The sequence below is a fragment of the Podarcis gaigeae genome, assembly GCF_964106915.1.
Source record: "Podarcis gaigeae genome assembly, chromosome: 1".
Lineage (NCBI taxonomy): Eukaryota > Metazoa > Chordata > Lepidosauria > Squamata > Lacertidae > Podarcis > Podarcis gaigeae.
In genome coordinates this window covers 48,948,198-48,968,804 of record NC_139678.1, presented here as the reverse complement: position 1 = coordinate 48,968,804, position 20,607 = coordinate 48,948,198, and the positions used below count along the sequence as shown (strand labels likewise).

At 38.9% G+C, this 20,607-nt stretch overlaps 1 protein-coding gene and 1 long non-coding RNA gene across 2 annotated transcripts in view; one reads left to right on the top strand and one right to left on the bottom strand.

The window, feature by feature from the left end:
- GPHN (gephyrin) overlaps window positions 1–20,607 on the top strand; it is a 189,991-nt gene that overhangs the window by 124,316 nt on the left and 45,068 nt on the right. The window contains exons 12-13 of the mRNA XM_083750622.1: window positions 1,789–1,860; window positions 7,913–7,954. Of these exons, the coding sequence (XP_083606748.1) occupies window positions 1,789–1,860; window positions 7,913–7,954 (114 nt within the window). The remainder of the gene's footprint in view (window positions 1–1,788; window positions 1,861–7,912; window positions 7,955–20,607) is intronic.
- LOC310851384 lies at window positions 8,004–18,954 on the bottom strand. Its single transcript, XR_014567736.1, has 2 exons — window positions 17,722–18,954; window positions 8,004–14,106 (listed from the first exon to the last, which is right to left on the bottom strand). It is a non-coding gene; the product is annotated as an uncharacterized lncRNA (long non-coding RNA).

Below are 20,607 nucleotides of genomic sequence, written 5' to 3'. Positions count from 1 at the left end.
CATTTGTTTTAATGGGAACTAAGTGCAACTAATTAAGTCAAAACTGTAGCAAAATCAGTCAGCTTCCTAAACCAGTTTCCATCTATAGTTTATCACATTGAGTTCCAAGATTATTATGTAATCTGCCCTTGCCCATACAGTCTTCTGAGAGATGCTGTTATGTTATTTAAAAAACACATCTAAAAATCCAGTTTATCAACATGTTTGAACCCATGGCATGGCATAGGTTACCTTGTTAATATTTAGCAATAATTGTGGCCTCTCGTTTTTAATCCTTGCACTATTTCACTTCTCACTTCAGTTTTTGGGTTTTTTTTGCACCACATGAAGCACTTATTTTTTTTCTTTTTTCTGCACTCTCCTTGCCAATCCTGCCTTCTCAATTTTTTTCAAAAATATATTTTGTGTTTGTGTGTGTGCGTGTGTATCACCTTTATTCCAGGACAAGCCATCCTCTATTTTCTCTTAATACCGCTCTATACAGCTGCTCCGTGTGAAAGTGTTGTTGCACTGAGCATAAACAGGGGGAAGGGAAAAGTGTAATTATGCACCTATTTCCCATATTCAATTCCATACAATTGATTTCATATGGAAAAAAAGGAAAAAGTTGCTATTACGCTTATGCCAATGATGCTGAAAGGCAACTACAACATTCCTCACTGTCTTTCTGTGAGGCTGATTCCCCCCCCCCCTTTAATTTATGGTTGTGGTGCAGTCGAAGATATACTTTGCATTGTTGGATACTTTTGCTGCAGTGGACAGAACAAGTTTCAGTCCACGTTTAATGGAAAATAAAAATAGCCATTGAAAATATATGTACATAATTAACTGTGAATCCAGCTTTCAAATTGTATTCCAAGAAAAAAGATCTATCCTTACCGCAAACTTGTATGCAAGATTTGTAAGTTTATACTTGAATAAATGCAGCACCTTGGGTTTTGAATTCAGTGGATTGGATCCTAAGATCAGTGAAAACAAGGAAGCTCTTAGAAGGAACTTTTGCTATTCCCTCCCCACCACAGCCAACTGCTCCTCCCCAGGCCCTTCCAAGGGAGGGAGGGAGGGCAGCCTCAAACCAGGCATTCATAAAAGGTGTGTCTGCCTGGTTTTGAGATGATCCCATCCAGCAGCCCCATGCTCCACATTGGAGAGTTTTTTCAGAGGTTCAGACTACTGCAGCAGAATGAGGAGATGGTAAACTTTCCTTCTGTGAAATCCCATGCATTCACTTATCCTTGGATCCAAGTTCATTTACCCCGTGTCTTTTGAAATTTAGGTCATCTTTCAAAACCTATTGATACTTTCATTATATTTCTTAATTCTGTACTTCTCTACTAAATATAAGAATTGTTGCTGTTAGCGTTCAGCAGTAGCCAATTTAGGCATCAGAATGAGCTATGAACATTTAGAAATTGCATGGAAGACCCTATATTTGGTACTGCACCCACTGAAAACAATCTACAATATTTCAGCACTCTCCTTGCTACAAACAATGCTTGAAAATTAGGAAGTTTGCTAAAGGCAATGATCACTACACAACCTGTATTTACTAACTGAACTAACTTTTACATGTTGAAAAAATAATTGCTGATTTAACCAAATGAGTTGCTTTTCTTATCAGAGTATATGGAGCATATATTTGTGTTGATGAAATGTTTGATGTATTGCAAAGGCAGTGAGAAATGTGTTGCGCTATGATCTTATCTTTTTTATAAAAAGAACGGAAACAACAAACATGAAAAGAGAATAGGTATAATTTTCAATTCATTTTCTGATGTTTACATGTAGCTCCATCGAAAGCTGGAGGAGCTCAGAGATCACCTAGAAGGAAATGTCAAAGGATGCTCTCTCCGAGTAAATGTACGATTTCACTCGGTGATTTGTTTTTTTAAAACTTCCGTTGGCTGGTAACACCAGATCTGATTGGTTTGTCCTCTCATCCCCATCTTTTTTCCCTTTCTCTCTTTTTCCTTCTTCTGTTTCTTTTTCTAGCTGGGGTTTCATTCAAATATCCATGAAAATTTAGCATAATGTCACAGGGTTTAATTTAAGAGAAAACCCTAATATGCGTTAAATATTAAGTAAATTTTGGGCTTTCCCATTGAACAACAACAAAAAATCCTTTCCAAAATTAAACCATCACCTGAAGTCATTCCTAATTGTAAAGCAAGTTTCAAGCCTAGGGTAGCTAACTTGTGATCCTCCTGCAGGTTGTTGGACTAGTGTTCCCATCATTTCTGCCTATTGACAATGGTGGCTGGGGTTGCTAGAAGTTGGAAACCAACAACATCTGGAAGGCCACTCCTACCCTAGGCATCAGGTTAAGTCATGGCTGGGGAACCTTGATACTCCAAATATGGTTTGACTCCAACTCCCATCAGCCTCCACCAGCGGTCAGGGATGATGGAAGTTGTAGTCCAACAACATCTGAAGATCCAAAGCTTCCCCTGTCCTCATTTAAATGAACACTTTTTAGATCATCTGTACCTTCGCTTTTTTACCACTTTCTTTGAAATTCTTTGTTTTTAACTTCTAGAACTGCACTAACATTACGGATTTACAACATGGGGGGAAAGTGTTATTCCTGGCAGCTAAGCTATATATTACATGCAGTTGGTTAGTGAGGTTTACTAAACTAAACTTAGTTTCACTAAGTTTTGTTTAGTGAAAAACAACCTCTAGGTGCTTTTCCCCTCATGGATGGGACAGCAGCTTGGAGCATGTGGTCTTGCATGTACAGTTAGTAGGAAGCAAAGAGATTAAGCAACTACATGTAATGTGCAGTTTGGCCCCAAGTCTAGGAATAGCAGTGGCAGGAGCACTAGATAGTTTAAAAATAAAAATCAACCACACAAGGCAAAGTACAAGAAAAAATATCACTTCTAGTTTGACACTAAGCATTATAATAAAAACATGGAAAATGCACCAAGTTCTGAAAATGGAGTAAGAATTGCACATCTGCCACTTTACAATAATGTCCACATACCCTTTTTCATCCATTGTCTTCAGGGTTGTGGATGCATTGTTTAATAGATCACAAGTTTGATTCAAGATCCAGAATAGTAATGTCATTGACAGAAAGTGGTTGTTTTTTAAATCACCAAATATATACCATCTGGACATAGAAGTCAAATCCCAATGGTCAGATGTAAGGAGATTGTGCTACTTTATTTTCCCCAAATGTCAAAGAATATGCAGAATATCAATATTTTGATATTGATTTGTTTGTTTGCTTGTTTGTTTTTTAAAAGATCAACTCAGAAAATGCAGCATCGTTTAGATTCTCTGTTAAAACTACATGTAATAATGATGCCAATTCCAGAAAAAGAGCTAGGGTGGAAGCAACCTTTATGGGTTTTTCCTGCCATTTTGAATTCATTCATTCTCTGAAGAAAATGAAAGGCTAATTCTTAACTCCATTTCTCCCGTGTCATCATTTTTGCAATAATAATTAACACATAGACAGAAAATTGAATAGTGATCCTGAGTTTGGGCAGATATTGTTTGAATTTTCTCTCAAGTTGTAGTATAAAAGCAAACCATAAACTACTCATAAATTTTGATGAAATGGTTTGAGATTGAAACATAAAATTGTTCTGTTTCACACTACAATATTTAATGTTGCTGAGGAGAGTTACTTTATGGACAGAGAAAATAGCACAGGTGCCATGAATAATCTTGTGGCGGTTGGGGTTCATCTGCCAGATTTCATATGGCACTTGCAGCATATGTTTTGCTTATGAGGATGCATGGAAAAGAAGATGGACTCACTGATCAAACCACACAGTGATACAACCAAACAATGATACAATGACAAAACAACAATATAACTTATTCGTTGAAATAATCTGAGACAAAAGCAAAGGGGGGAAAGTAGGTGAGAGTTGAAGTTCATTGTCATATATACCAACCTGGTTTTGGAAAAGGATTTATTGCAGATGCACAATGGGATAGATGTATGGTATTTTAAGCATTTTGTTTAATAGCTTTGGCTACTGCCTCTCCCAAATAAATTGAAAACTAAGGTAATTCATAATTCTGTGCCTATTTAAGGTGGAACCTTTGCATTGTTTCAAACGCTGTATCTGTTGCATTAATTAGTCGCCTCACTAATAAACCAAAAGGACATTTTGGCTGTCTCAAACTTTTAAAAGTCAACCTCTTAAACATGCTAAACATTGCCAAAAATATTAAATTTAAAGGACCCTTTTTAAATGTTAATCTTCTTACATCACAAAAAAGCATCCATAGTTTTGTGTAAATTAAGTTCTTAATAAAGCAATGGATGATAATATTTTTAAACATTTTAAGGATTATGCACAGGTCCCAAGATTTGTTTTGTATATGAGCTTTTTTTCTTTTTTTAAAGATCTCTTTCTGAGTCACTGTGCTCTTTCCACTTCAGTCTGTGCTCCAGGTTCTTGACACTACCATCAGATTGCCCAGATGTTGCCTGAACATTGCCAAAGGACAGCTGTTAATGATCAATATCTAATAATTAATAATTAATAAAAAGTAGAAAACTGGGAAACATAGGTGTGAATATAGTAGATTAGATGCATATGGTTGGAAAAAGTAACAGTATAAGCCCTGCCCCAGCTCTGTGCTCCCTTTAGTGTCTAGGATAATGAGCATGTTTTTAAAAAATCCATTGGAATAAATCACAGCAATTAATTTAATGGAACAACATGCAGTAAATTAAAGACACCATTGGGGTAGGTCTTCATCTGCCTCTGTTTCTCAGTGACTGGATTTAGGGGTACTGTTTGTTCCCTCAATTATGTCTCAAGTTTAAGAACATTTAGTTCTTCATCGGCAGAAGCAATTAAGAATTGCGGCAAATACAATTACTTTTCCCCATTCTTATCTCTACAGTAGTTCGGTTCTGGTTTGATTTAGTAGCCACTTTACACTGATTGAACTGACACCAGTTCTACCTGTCTATCTGCCTACTTATTGTTTACATTTATATCCTGTCTGGAAGTCAAGGCAGTGGACATGGGGTTCCCAAGCAGTCTCCCATCCAGGCACTGACCAGATCCCAACCTCCTTGGCTCAAGCAAGGCCACTGCTCCATATTCCTTCAAACCATGCCTTGAAACCCTCAAGTAATACTGGCCCTGTAAGGGAGGTCAGTATTATTATACCCATATTGCAAGCGTGCAGGCACTCAGGCTGTGAGACAAAGGCTTTCCTAAGGCAGTTCATAAGAAGAGAGACAGATTAATCTTGGAACTTATCTTTCATACAGATATGATTAACGGTTACTGACATGTCATGCAGTAAACTTTTGAACTGTTACTCCATTTTCTAGTTGCATATAGAGAAAAGTAATTTAGTGTTGTTGTTTTTCAAATGATGAAAATATATTAGCATGAGAGGAGGCAAAGAAAACTTTAATGGTAGCTAATGTCAGCAGGAATAACTTTCTAACACTTAAAAGGCAAGTTTAGCTTAAGCATAATGAGACCACAGAATAATTTGACCACACAAGTGATATAGGATTCTTCGCACCACAGGCTTATATATAAGCATATATATTAACATAGTTTGCTGAAACGTGTATATGAATAAAGGAACCAGAATAGCTCTGCCTTGTCAGATATCATTAAAAACACTTGCACCAAGTCAAACTAAGAGAACTCATCAAAACAAATTTGTTTTGGATTACCTCCTTATCCTGTGCAGTATATTACCCTAAAACAACTTCTGATAAGCTGCCTATGTGAAAACTGACCACATGGTTTAGAAATGAGCATTTTTGTGCTGTTTATTCTTATTTCTCAGGGTTACTGGGTTCAGTATCCCCAGTAATTTCATATGCTGAAATCAGTCAAATATTTTCTCAGGGCATAGCATAAGAATGATAGCCAGAACCATTTAATGTCATAACACCATGTATATCAGTGTGCATATGCTTTATTATATATAATGGATATATGTAATGACACTCATCTAAAATATTTTAATTGATTTAATCACCCCGTCTCAGGGTGGTTAACAGGCTTAAGTTCTTTGTACATCTTCTGAGTATGACTAATGTTAGATACCACTCTTAGTTATTATTTTATTTATTCCTGCTTAAACTTTTAGAGCAATTCCTCAGAAGACATCTTACAAGTAAAATTCTAAAGGCAAAATAATTGAACAACTTACATGTAATAAAAGCCATATCACATAAAATTATATACGGTATAAGGAGTCATCAGTTAAAAACTTGGTGAAATAAAAATATATTTAGGGTCCCCTAAGAGATTGCAGCAGAGTCTGTCAGCCTGAGTTCTTAGAGTATGGCATTCCACAACTGGGGGGCCACAATTGAAAAGGGCCTATTCCTGGTACCCACCAGGTTTATTTATCATAGTGGCAGGCCAGAGGAAATCTGTAGCCAGCCTTAAGGCCCAGGCAAGTTATTATAGGTGTAGCTAGTCCATCAAAGAACCTAGTCTTAAACCATTCACAGCTTTACAAGTAAGTGCTAGTGCTTTAATCTGAGCCTGGAAATTGAGTACCCATTGCAATAGATGCAAATTCAGTTTCATGGTTTTTGGAAATTTCAGGGTTATGGTGAAAAGCACAGAATGTCTGAACAGGAATGGCACTGCCTGTGTCATGAGACAGCACCACACCCAGGGCATCATTGTGGTTGTTTGTTTGTTTTTATAAAAAGATGACTTGGCCAACAATGGCCATGGAACAAGACCATGTCATGACATAGTATCATTTACATTTGGGTATTGTGTAGAACACAAGAAGGCAGTGGGCTGATGATTGGAGCTGTGTTGCCACTTCAAGCAATGACATTCTTTTTCTGTTTAAGGAAGAAAAGCTTAAGAAAATAACTGCTGCCTCAAATACTGCAAAGCCTCTTACCCCCATAAATATTTTGAATCTACCCTCCCTTGCAAAACTGACAGACACATACACACCTTGCAATTTCATGAGGTACAAATTATACCCTAAAGTGAAAGGGAGATTTTCATCACAGTTCTCCTGTAGTATGGAGTAGAACCTTAGTCTCACAATGCCACTTCTGGACCCGCCACTCCTAGGCTTGCCATATTTCAAAAAGGAAAATTCCTGACACCCACAAAATTGTAGAGCTTTTGGGGAGAAACAGAATGCAAGCACAGTGGTTTTTTGTTTTTCCACTGCTTTTTCCATCGCGTTGCCATACGTCCTGGTTTTCCCTGACATTTTGCCAGTTCGGCAAAATTCCCCCATGTCATTTTTACACCTGAAAACCAGGACATGTCAGGAATTTTCCTGACATATGGCAAGCCTAGCCACTCCAGAATGGATCAGTGCCACCATGCCTCCCAATTCCCACTCCAGCAAGAAGTTTAGTATGTCCTTAGCACACATTCCCACAGATGAACATTTTCCCTTGCCAGTTAAGACTGTCTCAATGAATTGATCCCCTGAAACTGGGGATAGGGAACCTGTGGGGTAGATCGTGAATACATTAAGGCTACAATCCAAAAACAGATCCCCCAAATCAGTTAAATTTACTCTTGTGTAAATATGCTTATGATCAGGCTGTAGAATTTAAATAATAGTAAACCTGGAGTATTTGCCCATATAAATCTTCAAGTTCTTGTGTATGTATATAGCTTTTTTAAAAGTTGACAGTTATGGATTTCTGAAATCAAGATAATCAGTCATCCCAGAGGGTGCTTCTTATTAGGAAGTAAGATGTAAGTTCAGTTTTAAAGTACTTGTATTTTAGAGTTTCCACCTTAAATGGCCTAATCGATAAAAAAAATGTGTATGAAAAATCTGGTTTGGGGAATGAAATGAACCCCCTGCTAATGTCTCAGTGCTGGAACCACCTAAACAGAAAACCTTCTAAGACCTACTGTGCCATCATTTCTTTTTTAACAATGTTTTCTTTTCCCCACTGCACAACCAGGCTCGGCTCCCTTCGTGCTCATCCACCTATAGTGTTTCTGAGGTATATTTTGCACGTGATCTGTCACAGTCAAAATTGTCACTCATCACCCTTTATTTTATTTTATTTTATTTGGTCTTGCACCATACACAAGTGAGGAAAAATCAGTTTGTGCGATTGGTTCTGCATGATAACCTGCAACCATGTCCAGCATGGTTTAATACCACCATAGCAGTTTGAAATCACCCTGGTGTAAATGCCAACACTTACTGCATAGCACTATACCTTTAATGGGAGACACATTTGATAATCTATGATTATGCTGTGTAATTACTACACATAAATATAACATGCTCTACAGCTTTTTTAAAATGTTCCTTCCACAAGTTCATGAACTCTGATGATAACAAGGCCATCCAGAAATTTAAAAGTTCCTTCAGATTAATAGTTACCTTTTAATATATGAATTACTTTGAGGATATACAGATTTAATACTGAATATAGTCACATTAAAATCATATGCACGCAAACTGTCTCTGTGTTTTCAGGGATAGTGGTAGAATTGCTTGTTGTTTCATCCAACAATGCTTTCCCTTAATTCTTCTTTTTTTGAAATAGAATGCTTGCAAATATTGGACAAAGTTTCTCTATAATGGGAAATATTCAGAAACACAAATCAAATACATCTGATAAGTCTCTTTGAAACAGGATTTATGATGTAGTATCTGTTCCTTTAAGAAAGCACTGTAAGATATTTTAGGTGTAATATCTATCCCAGAGACTGCCAATGCAGCACCTCTGTGTTGTACTAATGCCTCCTGTGGTTCCCATGGAAAGTCTCCGTAAATATCCCCTCAAAGATTCCCAATGCATGAGAGATTGTTTGCTTTTCCTGCTCAGTTCCCATCTGCACTACTAGCTCAGCCTCTCCTCCCTTGAACACGTCTCTTAAACATGCCCACATTTTATTAGATGGCAAAACTGGACACTCGCCCTTCCTTCTGTCCTGAGCAGATGAAAGGTGCAAAGAGCTGCTCTGTGAGCGTTCGGCTGGTTTAGGTGCCTTTTTTCCATTTTGGGGAGGCGGAGGAGACATGCCTGCATTATTTCGTGATTTCTGCTCTTTTAGATGTTGCAACCATTTTGTCTTATGCCGCACACCCCACAGCCGCCATTTTGTGACTGGTGCCTACGGCACATTCTCAAAACTGCCAATGTGCCCACTGGCCCAAAAAAGATTGCAACCCCTGTTCTATCCTATGCAGATGTCTACTAACAAATTACTATGCATCCTTTGCTATTCAAACATCAGAACATAACTGTTATATAGAAAATGCATACAGCCAGCCTCCCTCCTGTGCTTACAGAGACTTTCCACAGGCAGACATAGAAGAAGTCCCCATAGGCATTGTTTTCAGCCCTTCCTTCCCACCTCTAGCCAGGTGTGGTGCTGCTATGGTAGGAACACATGTGGCTACTTCCCAATAAACGAGACCTTCCCATACCTTAGTTATCCACTGACCTGCTCTGTACATATACTCATGTTCACTTATTCATGCTCTTTGTGGAAGTAGGCTGCACACCAGAGGTCTGGAGAAGATCAGATTACTGAAGAACTAAGTAAGGTGTTGAAGGAACTCGCATTATAAGGAATAGGCAGGTCTGTTGCAGTAGTCAGCAGAGTGGCAGCATGCCTATTAAGTTGGATGAGGTCTCATTAGACTGCAGTGGGGATCCTTTTAAAGTTAGAAGAGCTCTTTATATATGGGAAGGAATGGATCATGCTAGATATAATTACAAATGCTTGCTAAGTATCTACCAGTGTAGCCAATATAGCTGGCTGGATTTACTTTTCTTCCATAGAAGTCAATGGTTATCTCTAGTCCATGTGGTCTGGAGATAGGTCAGTTTTATCAAGAGAAATGATGCAGATTGTAGTTTGCAGCCCTGCAACTGCGTTCAGTACCTGGAAAATGATGCTAAACTCTTTTTTAAAAAATTCCTTAGCTCACTAAGAGGTGTGATGTTGCACCAGCTCAAGGGTTCCCGGGACATTGTGCACATAATAGCTGAATGTCCCTGACAAACAGCAACTGTGTCGTGTATGAAGAAAGCACCAATATATCTGCCCTGTTCTGCTACAGAGATTTATAGCCTAATCCCAGCACTAACATGAGAGGACCAGTCACTGTAGTGCTGAAACTCTCCTGTCCAACCATGTGAACTGCTATGCGCATTAAAAAATATACTAAAGTGACAATACATCAGATATTCAGTGTTTGTTTCATTATATTGTACAACTGAAAGGGCTAGAATTAGGGCGGTTTTTTTACCACAGCTTTCCTGAACTTTAAATACATGTGGCTTTCCTTCCCCCCCCACAATGCATGCAGTCACTCTATATTAAAAGCACAGAAGCCATTAGTACCTTTATCTTCCAAATAAGATGATAGGAGAACTTGTAGAACAAGGTTCTATCTCCCCCACCCCAACTAGGCTTGCTTTGTTTGTTTCTTAAGTAGGCCAGATGTTTATTGTCAAGTTTCCCTGTCAGTTCCAAACAAGCAGTTATATAAACTTAGCCTTATTACTTGGGTTGATGGAATGGGATATGGACTAATGAGACTACTCAATATTTTGGCAAGCTCTGATATTATCAAGTCAGCTTTTTAATCCCTATAACAACCCTGAGCCATTTCACCCTGAGCTTCATTTTTTCCTGCCCCTTACTAGGACCCAAAGTAAATATTAGAAGTTGAAAACATTTTTTCCTTGTTTATACATGGGGAAGGCATATACAGGTTTAGTCTTGACTTAGCTAGGATCACTATGATAAGCAGTGGCAACTGTTGCTTTAGTTGATGTTCTTATCTGAACACCAGCTGCTGGAGACAAACAGGAAGACCATAATCTTAATCACCTGCATAGCTGCACCCCCTGGCATTTGGTTGGCCACTGTGAAGCACTTGCACATGTTAGGCATGATATACAGAAGATCTGAGTTCATCCTGTCACTTTTCAAATCCTGCACTCATAAGAGGGCTTCTGATCTAGTAGACACTTCTGCTAACAGAAGAGGGAAAGATGCTTGGGGTGGTTTTTGTTTTGTTTTGTTTTGTTTTTCCTTATTTCCCCTTGTAGCCCTCTTCTAACCTGTTCTGGAGGGTCCCCAGGCTCTCTGGAGCATATTGGGGGGGGGGGCTGCATGGGGAGAAAAAAAATAGCAAAAATTGCCTCACCCCTTGTTCCATTACCAGAGGTATCTACTGAGTCAAAAGCCATTCCCTGAATGCAAGGCCACCAATTGGACTGTACTACTGACATTTGGAAAATGAACTTCTCTATGTGTTTTCATGGAAAACTGAAACTCCTGAGAAGACTATATTCCAAAAGAACTGGTTATATGAGTTTTATGTCTTCTTTGAACTGAACATAGACCTAATACATTTTGTTGATTCTTTAAACAAATTTATTAATCTGCAGGGTTTATGTGACTGATTAAAGTATAGTATGTTCTCTACAGACATCTGCTAATGCGTATGTTGTTTCTTTGGTTTTTCTAGTGAACACTGTCTGTGGGAAACTATGCATATTCTTGCATTAGCAGATGCCCCCTTTTCCATCTTCTTTTTCTTGCATTTTAAAAAGTCACTTTTACATGTCTTCCTTTATAGTTGATCCTGATGGATATTCATGTTCTTGGAATTGTTCCATCATGTAAATGCATCGCAAACTTTCAATGCTGTTAAAGCTTGTTGAAAGTTAATTTCACCCATGTCATTAAAAGGATGAGAGCTTTAAATTGCAAGAAACCACAATGAACTATTTCCAAGAAACAACAACAATTTGGGTTTAACAGAATGAGTGTCTGTTATAGTTACAGGACACTGTATTATTATGGGATCTTTCCATAAATTATCAGTTCCTTATGTTCAGTGAAATAAGATCCTCTATCAAGATACTAGCTATAGGGAAGCATTCAACACAACACTATTCTGATTGTTCTATCAGCACAAGGATTTATGCTTGCCAGGCAAAATGATGCCCCCCTCTTCTTTCCCTTTCTTTTTTTTTCTGGGGGTTCTCCTGATCCTCCAGAGCAGATTTGGGGGAGACACAAGAGGTGCACAGAAGAGGAGAGGGGGGAAGCCCTACAGTGCTAACAGGACCCCTTGCACTGGCTTCTGTGCAGGTCCCAATATTTCCTTCAAAGACCAAGGGCACCAACCAAGTAGACGCATGCATGAAATGAAGTCCTCTTGCACTATGAGATCCCTTCTGCTTCCTGTGCGTCCCCAAATCTGCTCTGGAGGGTTGATGAAGAAGGGGGGAGTCTTGTTGCACCAGCAAAACTTGTTTCCCAGTGGCGTGAGTGAGCTCACAGTGCCTGGGGTGGGCACTCGTGTGCTGGAGGGGCAGTGCACAAAGGGTGGAGAAGCCCATTGAGGGATCCCAGCCCTACCCACCCATGTGGGGGAAGCCCTGCCAGCTGATGTTGTTCTTGGTTAGTGCAAAGCAGGTACCCCCACACCAGTGCCCCGAGCACACACACACACACACACCCCACACACTGTGCCCTGGTTGTTCCCTGCGTACATACCCCACTTCGCACTGCATTGAATTCCAGCTTTACTAAAGTAAGGTTTAGTAAGCTGCCCATGAGCTTCAGTAAGTCTACTCTGAACTGAGTTAGTGTTGAGTTCTGAGTAAGACTAGCATTGATGACTTCAAGACTGAATTATTGCAGTGAACTATGTGTGGGGTTTCCCTTGTGCTTGATCCAGAAGCTGCTGTTAATGCAGACTACTGAAGCATAGTTGCTGATGAGAGCAAGACACTGTCTGAATATATCTCGGCTCAGACATCTGCTCTGATTGCCCATTTCCTACTTGGCCGAGTTCAAAATGTTACTATTTGTATATAAATCCCTTAGCAGCTTGAGACCAGTTGACTTGTGGGATCACCTTATCCCATATGTGTCCTCTTAACCACTTTGATCTGTGAAACTGCCACTATTACAGGTGCCACAGCACCTACAGTTTGGATCTCCCTGCCTATTGACATCCGACAGGCACCTTTGCTGTATTTTTTCAGTGCCTGCTAAATATATATTTTGTTCAAGCAAGGCTATCCAGGCATGTAGAAGTTACATGTGTTTTATCACTTTTGGGCAACTATTGATTTTAATCATATCAGTTTTAACTATTTTTGAGAATTTCATTGTTTTATAGTTTTGTAAACTACTTAAAGGTTTTACTACAATTTAGTGGTATATACATATTGTTAAATACCACCCTATATCAAAACAAAAGGAACAGCAAGCTCTATTGTATGGATTCGTAATTTTGATATGTAAGATAAAATTCTGTTGCAGTGCATCTGAACAGCACACACACAACTTTGGAAGAGATTAGTTCTAGTATGCAAAAAACTCTGATTTAGAAATTTAGTTCTGACAAGGGAGACAGACAATTTGGAAGAATTCTGAAGCCTTTCCCAAAAGAAAATAAACTGTTACTGAATAGCTGCAACCAAGCTGTGTTGTAGCTTAATTGATTTGTTGTATATAGAAATATCTATTAGTGGTTAACTCCACTAAAATGTTATAGATTACTTGCATTAAATAGGGTTACACTTTCAATATGCCACCAAGTCAGTCCTGGACCATTAAAGTTCTGCTTCTCCAGTTTCCTAGTATGCAGGACCTATGGCTATATTATGACACTCTATATTGACTTTTATTATTAGCTATGGTAGAATTTAGTAATCTCTGAGAAAGGTTGACCCTTTGATGAATATTCTCTTATGTATAATTCTTGTCAAGGAGACTTTTAATACACACTTTATTAAACATGCAATCATAATTAAGTGTAGCTCTTTTGGTCATAGATATATGTATTCTTTTTTTAATGACATTTCATTAAAATTTTCTCACTTAAAATATTAGATCACATTAGCTGCACTCATGTATAAAATTACTTGGCCTTCAGCTCTGTATTTTATACAGTGTTGCCTATAATTGGTATGTAACTGGATGGTCCACACTGTGCTTATTTATGAAACTCCCCATAGATAGTTTTCAGTGGACACATTTTTTTTCAAATATATATATCTGCCTTTGTATCACAGCCATTTACTGTCACCTTCAGCTTTCCCTTTCCTGTGACTCTATCCATCTCTTTCTGGCTTCTTGCATGTGCTATGTTTGAAAAATGCTGAAACAAAATAATGAAGGAAGCCTTTCAGTTCGCTTGCGGAAGGCACAGCAGCAGTCAAATATATATCTGCCAAAACTATATCATTTCAATATACTTCAGTAACAATATCCTTCAGTTTCCAATACGATTTTGTACAGTGAAAAAATAAATGTGAATGATCTGAATATCCCCTGCAGTGCTTTGTTGCCTCTCACAGAACAAGGAGGAAAAAACTGTTTATAAAATTCCTGCAATAATACTAGAACCAGAACATATATTGCTTGTAGAAGTGGATTTGGTTTTTTTAAGTCAGCCTATTCTATTTTATACAAATGATAATGCTATCTGAAAGGCTAAAAAGTTAGGAAAATTCAAGACAAATAAGCTTTTATATCAAAAGTTTGCATTTGTTTAAAGACAATGATTATCATGGAGAAGAACAACTAATATTTTACAGCTTTCTCTTTTATTTGGCACTATTTCAAAATGCCTGTTGTGATAGAGGATGTTACTATTTAAAAAGTGGATTATGTTACCCCAAAAGAAAAGAAGGCACAATATGCAAAGAAATAATATCAACTAAAAGGTAAAGGGACCCCTGACTAGGTCCAGTCGTGACCGACTCTGGGGTTGCGGCGCTCATCTCGCTTTACTGGCCGAGGGAGTTGGAGTACTGTTTCCAGGTCATGTGACCAGCATGACTAAGCTGCTTCTGGCACACCAGAGCAATGCACAGAAACGCCGTTTACCTTCCCACCGGAGTGGTACCTATTTATCTACTTGCACTTTCACGTGCTTTCGAACTGCTAGGTTGGCAGGAGCAGGGACCGAGCAACGGGAGCTCACCCCATCGCAGGGATTCGAACCGCCGACCTTCTGATCGGCAAGTCCTAGGCTCAGTGGTTTAACCCACAGTGCCACGATATCAACTATTGGCAGGTAAAGACACGAGGGGGGGCATCATGAATAAACTTGACTTTTTAATTTGGTATTTTGTATACATCTTTTAAAGGTTTCTGGCTTGAAAAAAAGCAATAAAATGTTGTTCACAGCCACCAAGAGCCTTCAGATTGAAAAGAAAACATAAATGTACACCATGAAATCAGTTCTTATTTTATCAGATTATATTGTTGGAGAAGTTGAAAGTAAAATGAGTCATTTTCAAAAAGGGGTCATGAAGTATATCTGAAATCAATCAAGATATTTCCATATTGATTAGAAAGCCAGAAGTATAGAGTTGGAAGGGACCCCAAGGGTCATCTAGTTCAACCCCTGTGATGCAGGACTCTCCAACCTCTGCTTAAAACCTCCAAGGAAGGAGAGTCCACCACCTCCCAAGGGAGTCCATTTCACTGTCAAACAGCTCTTACTGCCAGAAAGTTCTTTTTGATGTTTAGTCGGAATCTCCTTTCTTGTAACTTGAAGCTACTGGTTCAGGTCCTACCCTGCGGTAGGACTTGCTTCATCAACCATGTGACAGCCCTTCAGATATCTGAAGATGGCTATCATGTCTCCTCCCAGTCTAGAACCATTTGTCCCTATTGAAATTCATTTTGTTAGCTTTGGCTCGGTTCTCCAATCTGTTTAGGTCATCTTGAATCCTGATTCTGTCTTCAGGTCACTCTGACTTTAGAAATACCTGACATGGTTGATATGAAAATAGTTGACTGGCTTCCACACTAGCTTGAAAGCTGATATTTGACACATTTGAAATTCAGAGCATCTTGACAGTTTTATGTTGGTTTGATTGTTTTTAAGCCTGAAGATAAGACACCTTGCAATCAGTCTTTAGTAGGATTTTTAGTAGCATTTGGGAAATGTTTGTTTTCTTCCAGAATGCAGAATTCCTACGCATGTGTGCTTGAGCATATACACAGATGAAGTGGCTAGAAAATAACGTTTTCCATTTACTTTCTATTTCTTTATTCAAACCCGTACGCCTCTCATAACAAACTGCCACACCCCACCCCAATCTACATCAAGAAAAGCTTACTTGATGCTTTAGGTTTTCATCATTGCATGTTAAGTATCTGCTAAATATTCTTTGGTGTTGGGGTTGATGCCTAAAGCAGGGGATAGCATATACAGTGGTGCCTCGCAAGACGAAATTAATTCGTTCCGCAAGTCTTTTCGTCTTGCGAGTTTTTCGTCTTGCGAAGCACGGTTTCCCATAGGAATGCATTGAAAATCAATGCGTTCCTATGGAAACTGCCTTCAGACCAGGTCCGGGGACAGTCTGTCCCCCAACCTCTTCTGAAGGCCGGCGGGGGGCGAAAGTCTTTGCTTCCACCCCGCCTGCCTTCAAAAGCCGTCCGGGATAGCGGGAAGCGCTTCCCTGCTATCCCGGACCGCTTTTAAAATGCTGGCGGTGGGGAGCAAAGCCTTTCCCCCCCTCCGGCCTTCGGAAGAGGTCCAGGAAGGCCGGAGGGGGGGAAAGGCTTTGCTCCCCACCGCCAGCATTTAAAAGAGGTCCCCGGAGATTTCCCTATGGGCTTTCTTCTTGCGAAGCAAGCCCATAGGGAAAATCGTCTAGCGAAGCGACGCAAAAACCGAAAAACCCTTTCGTCTTGCGGGTTTTTCGTCTTGCGAGGCATTCGTCTTGCGGGGCACCACTGTATCTGTACAGTGTAAAGTGAGCTTATGAAAAGGTTTTGTTCTTCATTAATAGGGACAAATTGCAAGTAATGTTATTTGAGTGTTTTAAGAAGTTTTGTATTACAGGGCACCTCTACTTTTCTAAAAGCCTATGCAGAACTCCTTGCAGTTTGTCATCCTTTTTTCTGTGCTTTCTGTTTAATTCGTTCAGTCATCATGCAATGTAATCTTTGGCATGTTTACTTGGAACCATGTCTCAGTTTGATGGCAAGTATTGCAGTTTTAATAGCTTAATTAAGAAATGACCCCTTGCAAGTTTCACTAGAGGGGGTAACTCATTAATAAACAATATTTCTATTTTATAGTAATTGGTTATTGTAGAGTTCAGGTCTATCCAAACATTTTTATTGTCAGTAACAGATCCAGATATCTATCTTAGGCATCCCCAAGAATTTAGACATGCCTAGTGGAACTTTTTTTTCTTTGAACAACAGACCATCATGACACATCATGAACTGTTTGTGCACATTTCCTATGTGAAAATAGCAGAGGGAGCAGTTGTTTAAGGCATAAGATCCCACCCTCCAACATTCCTCATATGAACATGTTTCTCACACACCCCAACTGATCCTCCTCGACTCCCCATTTTTTGTTCCAGCCCCCATAGAGCATTTCCTAACAGAAGAATGGTGAGTGCCGCCACTACTATCCAATGGGATACACACTCTCCACTGTCCCTTAATCCTGTTTTTTTCCTTATTTTCTTATTTGGTAGATTTAAAAAGAGAAAAACACACATCAATAAATACATTTTAGAATTGTCTCATTCTCTCTGGGCTTTTGAGTAAATAGGAGACTTGCCAGCAGCAATACCAATGGAGAAGCGACCAAAGCTGTATCCAGGACTGGTCCAAGCTTAAGCTCCACAACAAAGGGTCAGGCAAGAGGAGAGGTTAGCGTTTCCATCTGGTGTTTAAAGCACCACCTTCCCCTTGGACGTGGGACCCATTCAGCCTCAATGATGGAGGCTGAACTCACCCTGAGTATAGACAACCCCTCCTTTGCTTTATCACAGGATCCCAGCCAGCGTGGTGTAGTGGTTAAGAGCAGTGGAGTCATAATCTGGTGAACTGGGTTCACGTCCCTGTTCCTCCACATGCAGCTGCTGGGTGACCTTGGGCTAGTCACACTTCTCTGAAGTCTCTCAGCTTCACTCACCTCACAGAGTGTCTGTTATGGGGGAGGAAGGGAAAGGAGATTGTTAGCAGCTTTGAGACTCCTTAAGGGGAGTGAAAGGCGGGATATCAAGTCCAAACTCTTCTTCTTTTCACCTCCAGATAAAGGGACAAGCCTGGGCCCTTCTGAGCCTATCCTGATGAGGACTTTCCTGTCTGGGACATTATTTTATTATTGTTGTTCTATTATTTATTAAATTTGCATACCACCCTTTACCTGAAGATCACATGGCGGTTCCCGACATATAAATACAAACTGAGAATGCAAAATACATAATAAAAGCAAACATATTTAAAAGCCTGTTGAATATTAATCAACCCAAAGCCTGGTTATAGAGAAATAGTTTTGCGTGGCACCTAAAAAATATATAATGAAGGTACCAGGCGAGCCTCCCTAGGGAGAGCATTCCACATACGGGGAGGCACTGCAGAAAAGGCCCCGTTCTTGTATTGCCACCTTCTAGACCTCTCGTGGAGGAGGCACACAAAGAAGGGCCTCAAATGAAGATCACAGGATCCAGGCTGGTTCATATGGCGAGAGGTGGTCCTTGAGATCTTGCAGACCTTGACATGACACCCTCCTCTGATGAGGACTTCCCTTGCTGAGATGTAACACAAATCCAGGGGTGCAATTGTTCTTGCCTTACAGTACACTACTAGGAAAAGAAATTTGATTTTGTTTCAGTTTCAACAAGAATCTACCTAATTCACACTTTCCAAAATAAGACACAAACTGAAACACAGCTATCCTTTGAAACTCACATATACTAGGGAAAGAGGTGTATAAAAATGTGTTGCGATACCTACACTTTGAAACTGCCTATTGATATCAGGCAGTTGCCTTCACTGTTATTCCTTTCGGCCCCTGCTAAAAACGTTTTTCTGTAGACAAGCCTACCTAGATATTTAGAAAGTTGGTGCGAGATTGAATCTGTTTTTAGTTGATTGTTATTTTAACTTTTTGGAAGCCTTAAATTATTGTTGTTAATTCTTCTTATTGACAGTTTTATCTTTTTTGTGAACCGCTTTGAGATTTTTTACAATCAAGCACTGTATAAATTTTATGAGATAAAATAAAAATTATATATTGGTAAGAATAGCACACAAAAGTACATTATAATTTGCTTGCAAAAATCTGTACATTAGTCAAAACTACAAACAAAAGTGTCTTGGGACATAAATCAACACTAAAATTCTAATAAATTTATCATGAGGATTTTATGAAAAAAAATCGCAAACTGATGTGGAAATGTGAATTGAATTTCAAACTGAGAAATGGAGCAGTTAATCCATTCCTAGACACCACACCTTAGACATAGTTACTGCACAGTATGTAAGTTAAGAATGAAAAATATCCCCCCAAGTACATACAATTAAAATGGGCAACCTTACTTTTTTGTTTTCATTTCCACCCTAGCTTAGATATTTACTATTTTTTGGGAAAGGTGTGTGTATAAAATATTGGTCAGGACTTTGTTGGTGATCTGGTGGAGTATCCAGTCTTAGATCAGGGAATTGGACTAGGGTGATTCATTTATTCTTTCCAGTGCTGTGAAAAGCCTATGTCCCTCTGCATTCTAAATTCAAATGTTGCTTGGTATTTTCAGAAGAACATAAAAACACTATAATTGTATATTTATTTTAGTTTCCTGTGCAATGGGAAATTATACTATATTGCTAATCATGTCTACTTATTATGGAAGTATCCTTCTCTTAGCTCCCATCATGTGCACTTTTAAGTCAAACTTCTTAATATCTGAGCTCTACTACCTTTCTCCAAACTCAGCAACAATAACTGCCAAACTTGTAAAATAATAAACAAGCACTCTTAACTTTATCAGTGTAATCTCGCAATGCTGTACTTAATGCAATATTCAATTTACACTCCATTTTGCAACCCAAGTTATTAGAGACCCTCTCCACCTACATCATATAACTACCCTTACCTTTGCTCATTTCATGTAGCAGGATTTTTGTAGATCTAGCCACCATCAGCCCAGAAATCAGTTTCCTGATTTCTCCAGTCTATGGCATCCCTTAATTGTGCTGTATTGTAGACTTACGTTTGTATTATCTTGTTTCTTTTCCCTATTCCGATCCTTCTTCAGATTAATGAGGTATTAATTTTATGCCTGCTTTTATTTAAGATGAGTCAACCACTGACTACTGCCAGATAACGCCTGTTAACTGTTAATATAATTTGGGGAAAACACATGCAATCTCTCTGACACTGTTTCAATCTAAAATTAATTGTTAAATAGATCTATATTAGATACCTATTATTTCTTACTGGATTTGGGAGCATCAATCTTAATATGCAATTATTGTTGGTGATTTTTCTTTCTTTTTACCAAAATGGCAAGAGGACTTACCGGTACTTCTTTAAAATAAATATTACATAAAGTTTTTGAGCATGGATCCATTTTTCATATCACCAATATCTATTAAAACTTCTTCTTCCCTGATAGATAGTTCAGACTTAACTCTATCTAGATGAAATCAGGGGACACACACTTTTTATATGGGACCAAAACAAGAATTCATGATGTATGGCTGCACATGGAAGCAAGGAGAAATATGGTTTACTATTTTCTTTCCCTAGCTGCTTGAGAAATAAAATAGGCCTCACTTCCATGAACATGATTGATATAGGAGGAAAGTAGGACATATATATCTGTCAGTCTCCTAG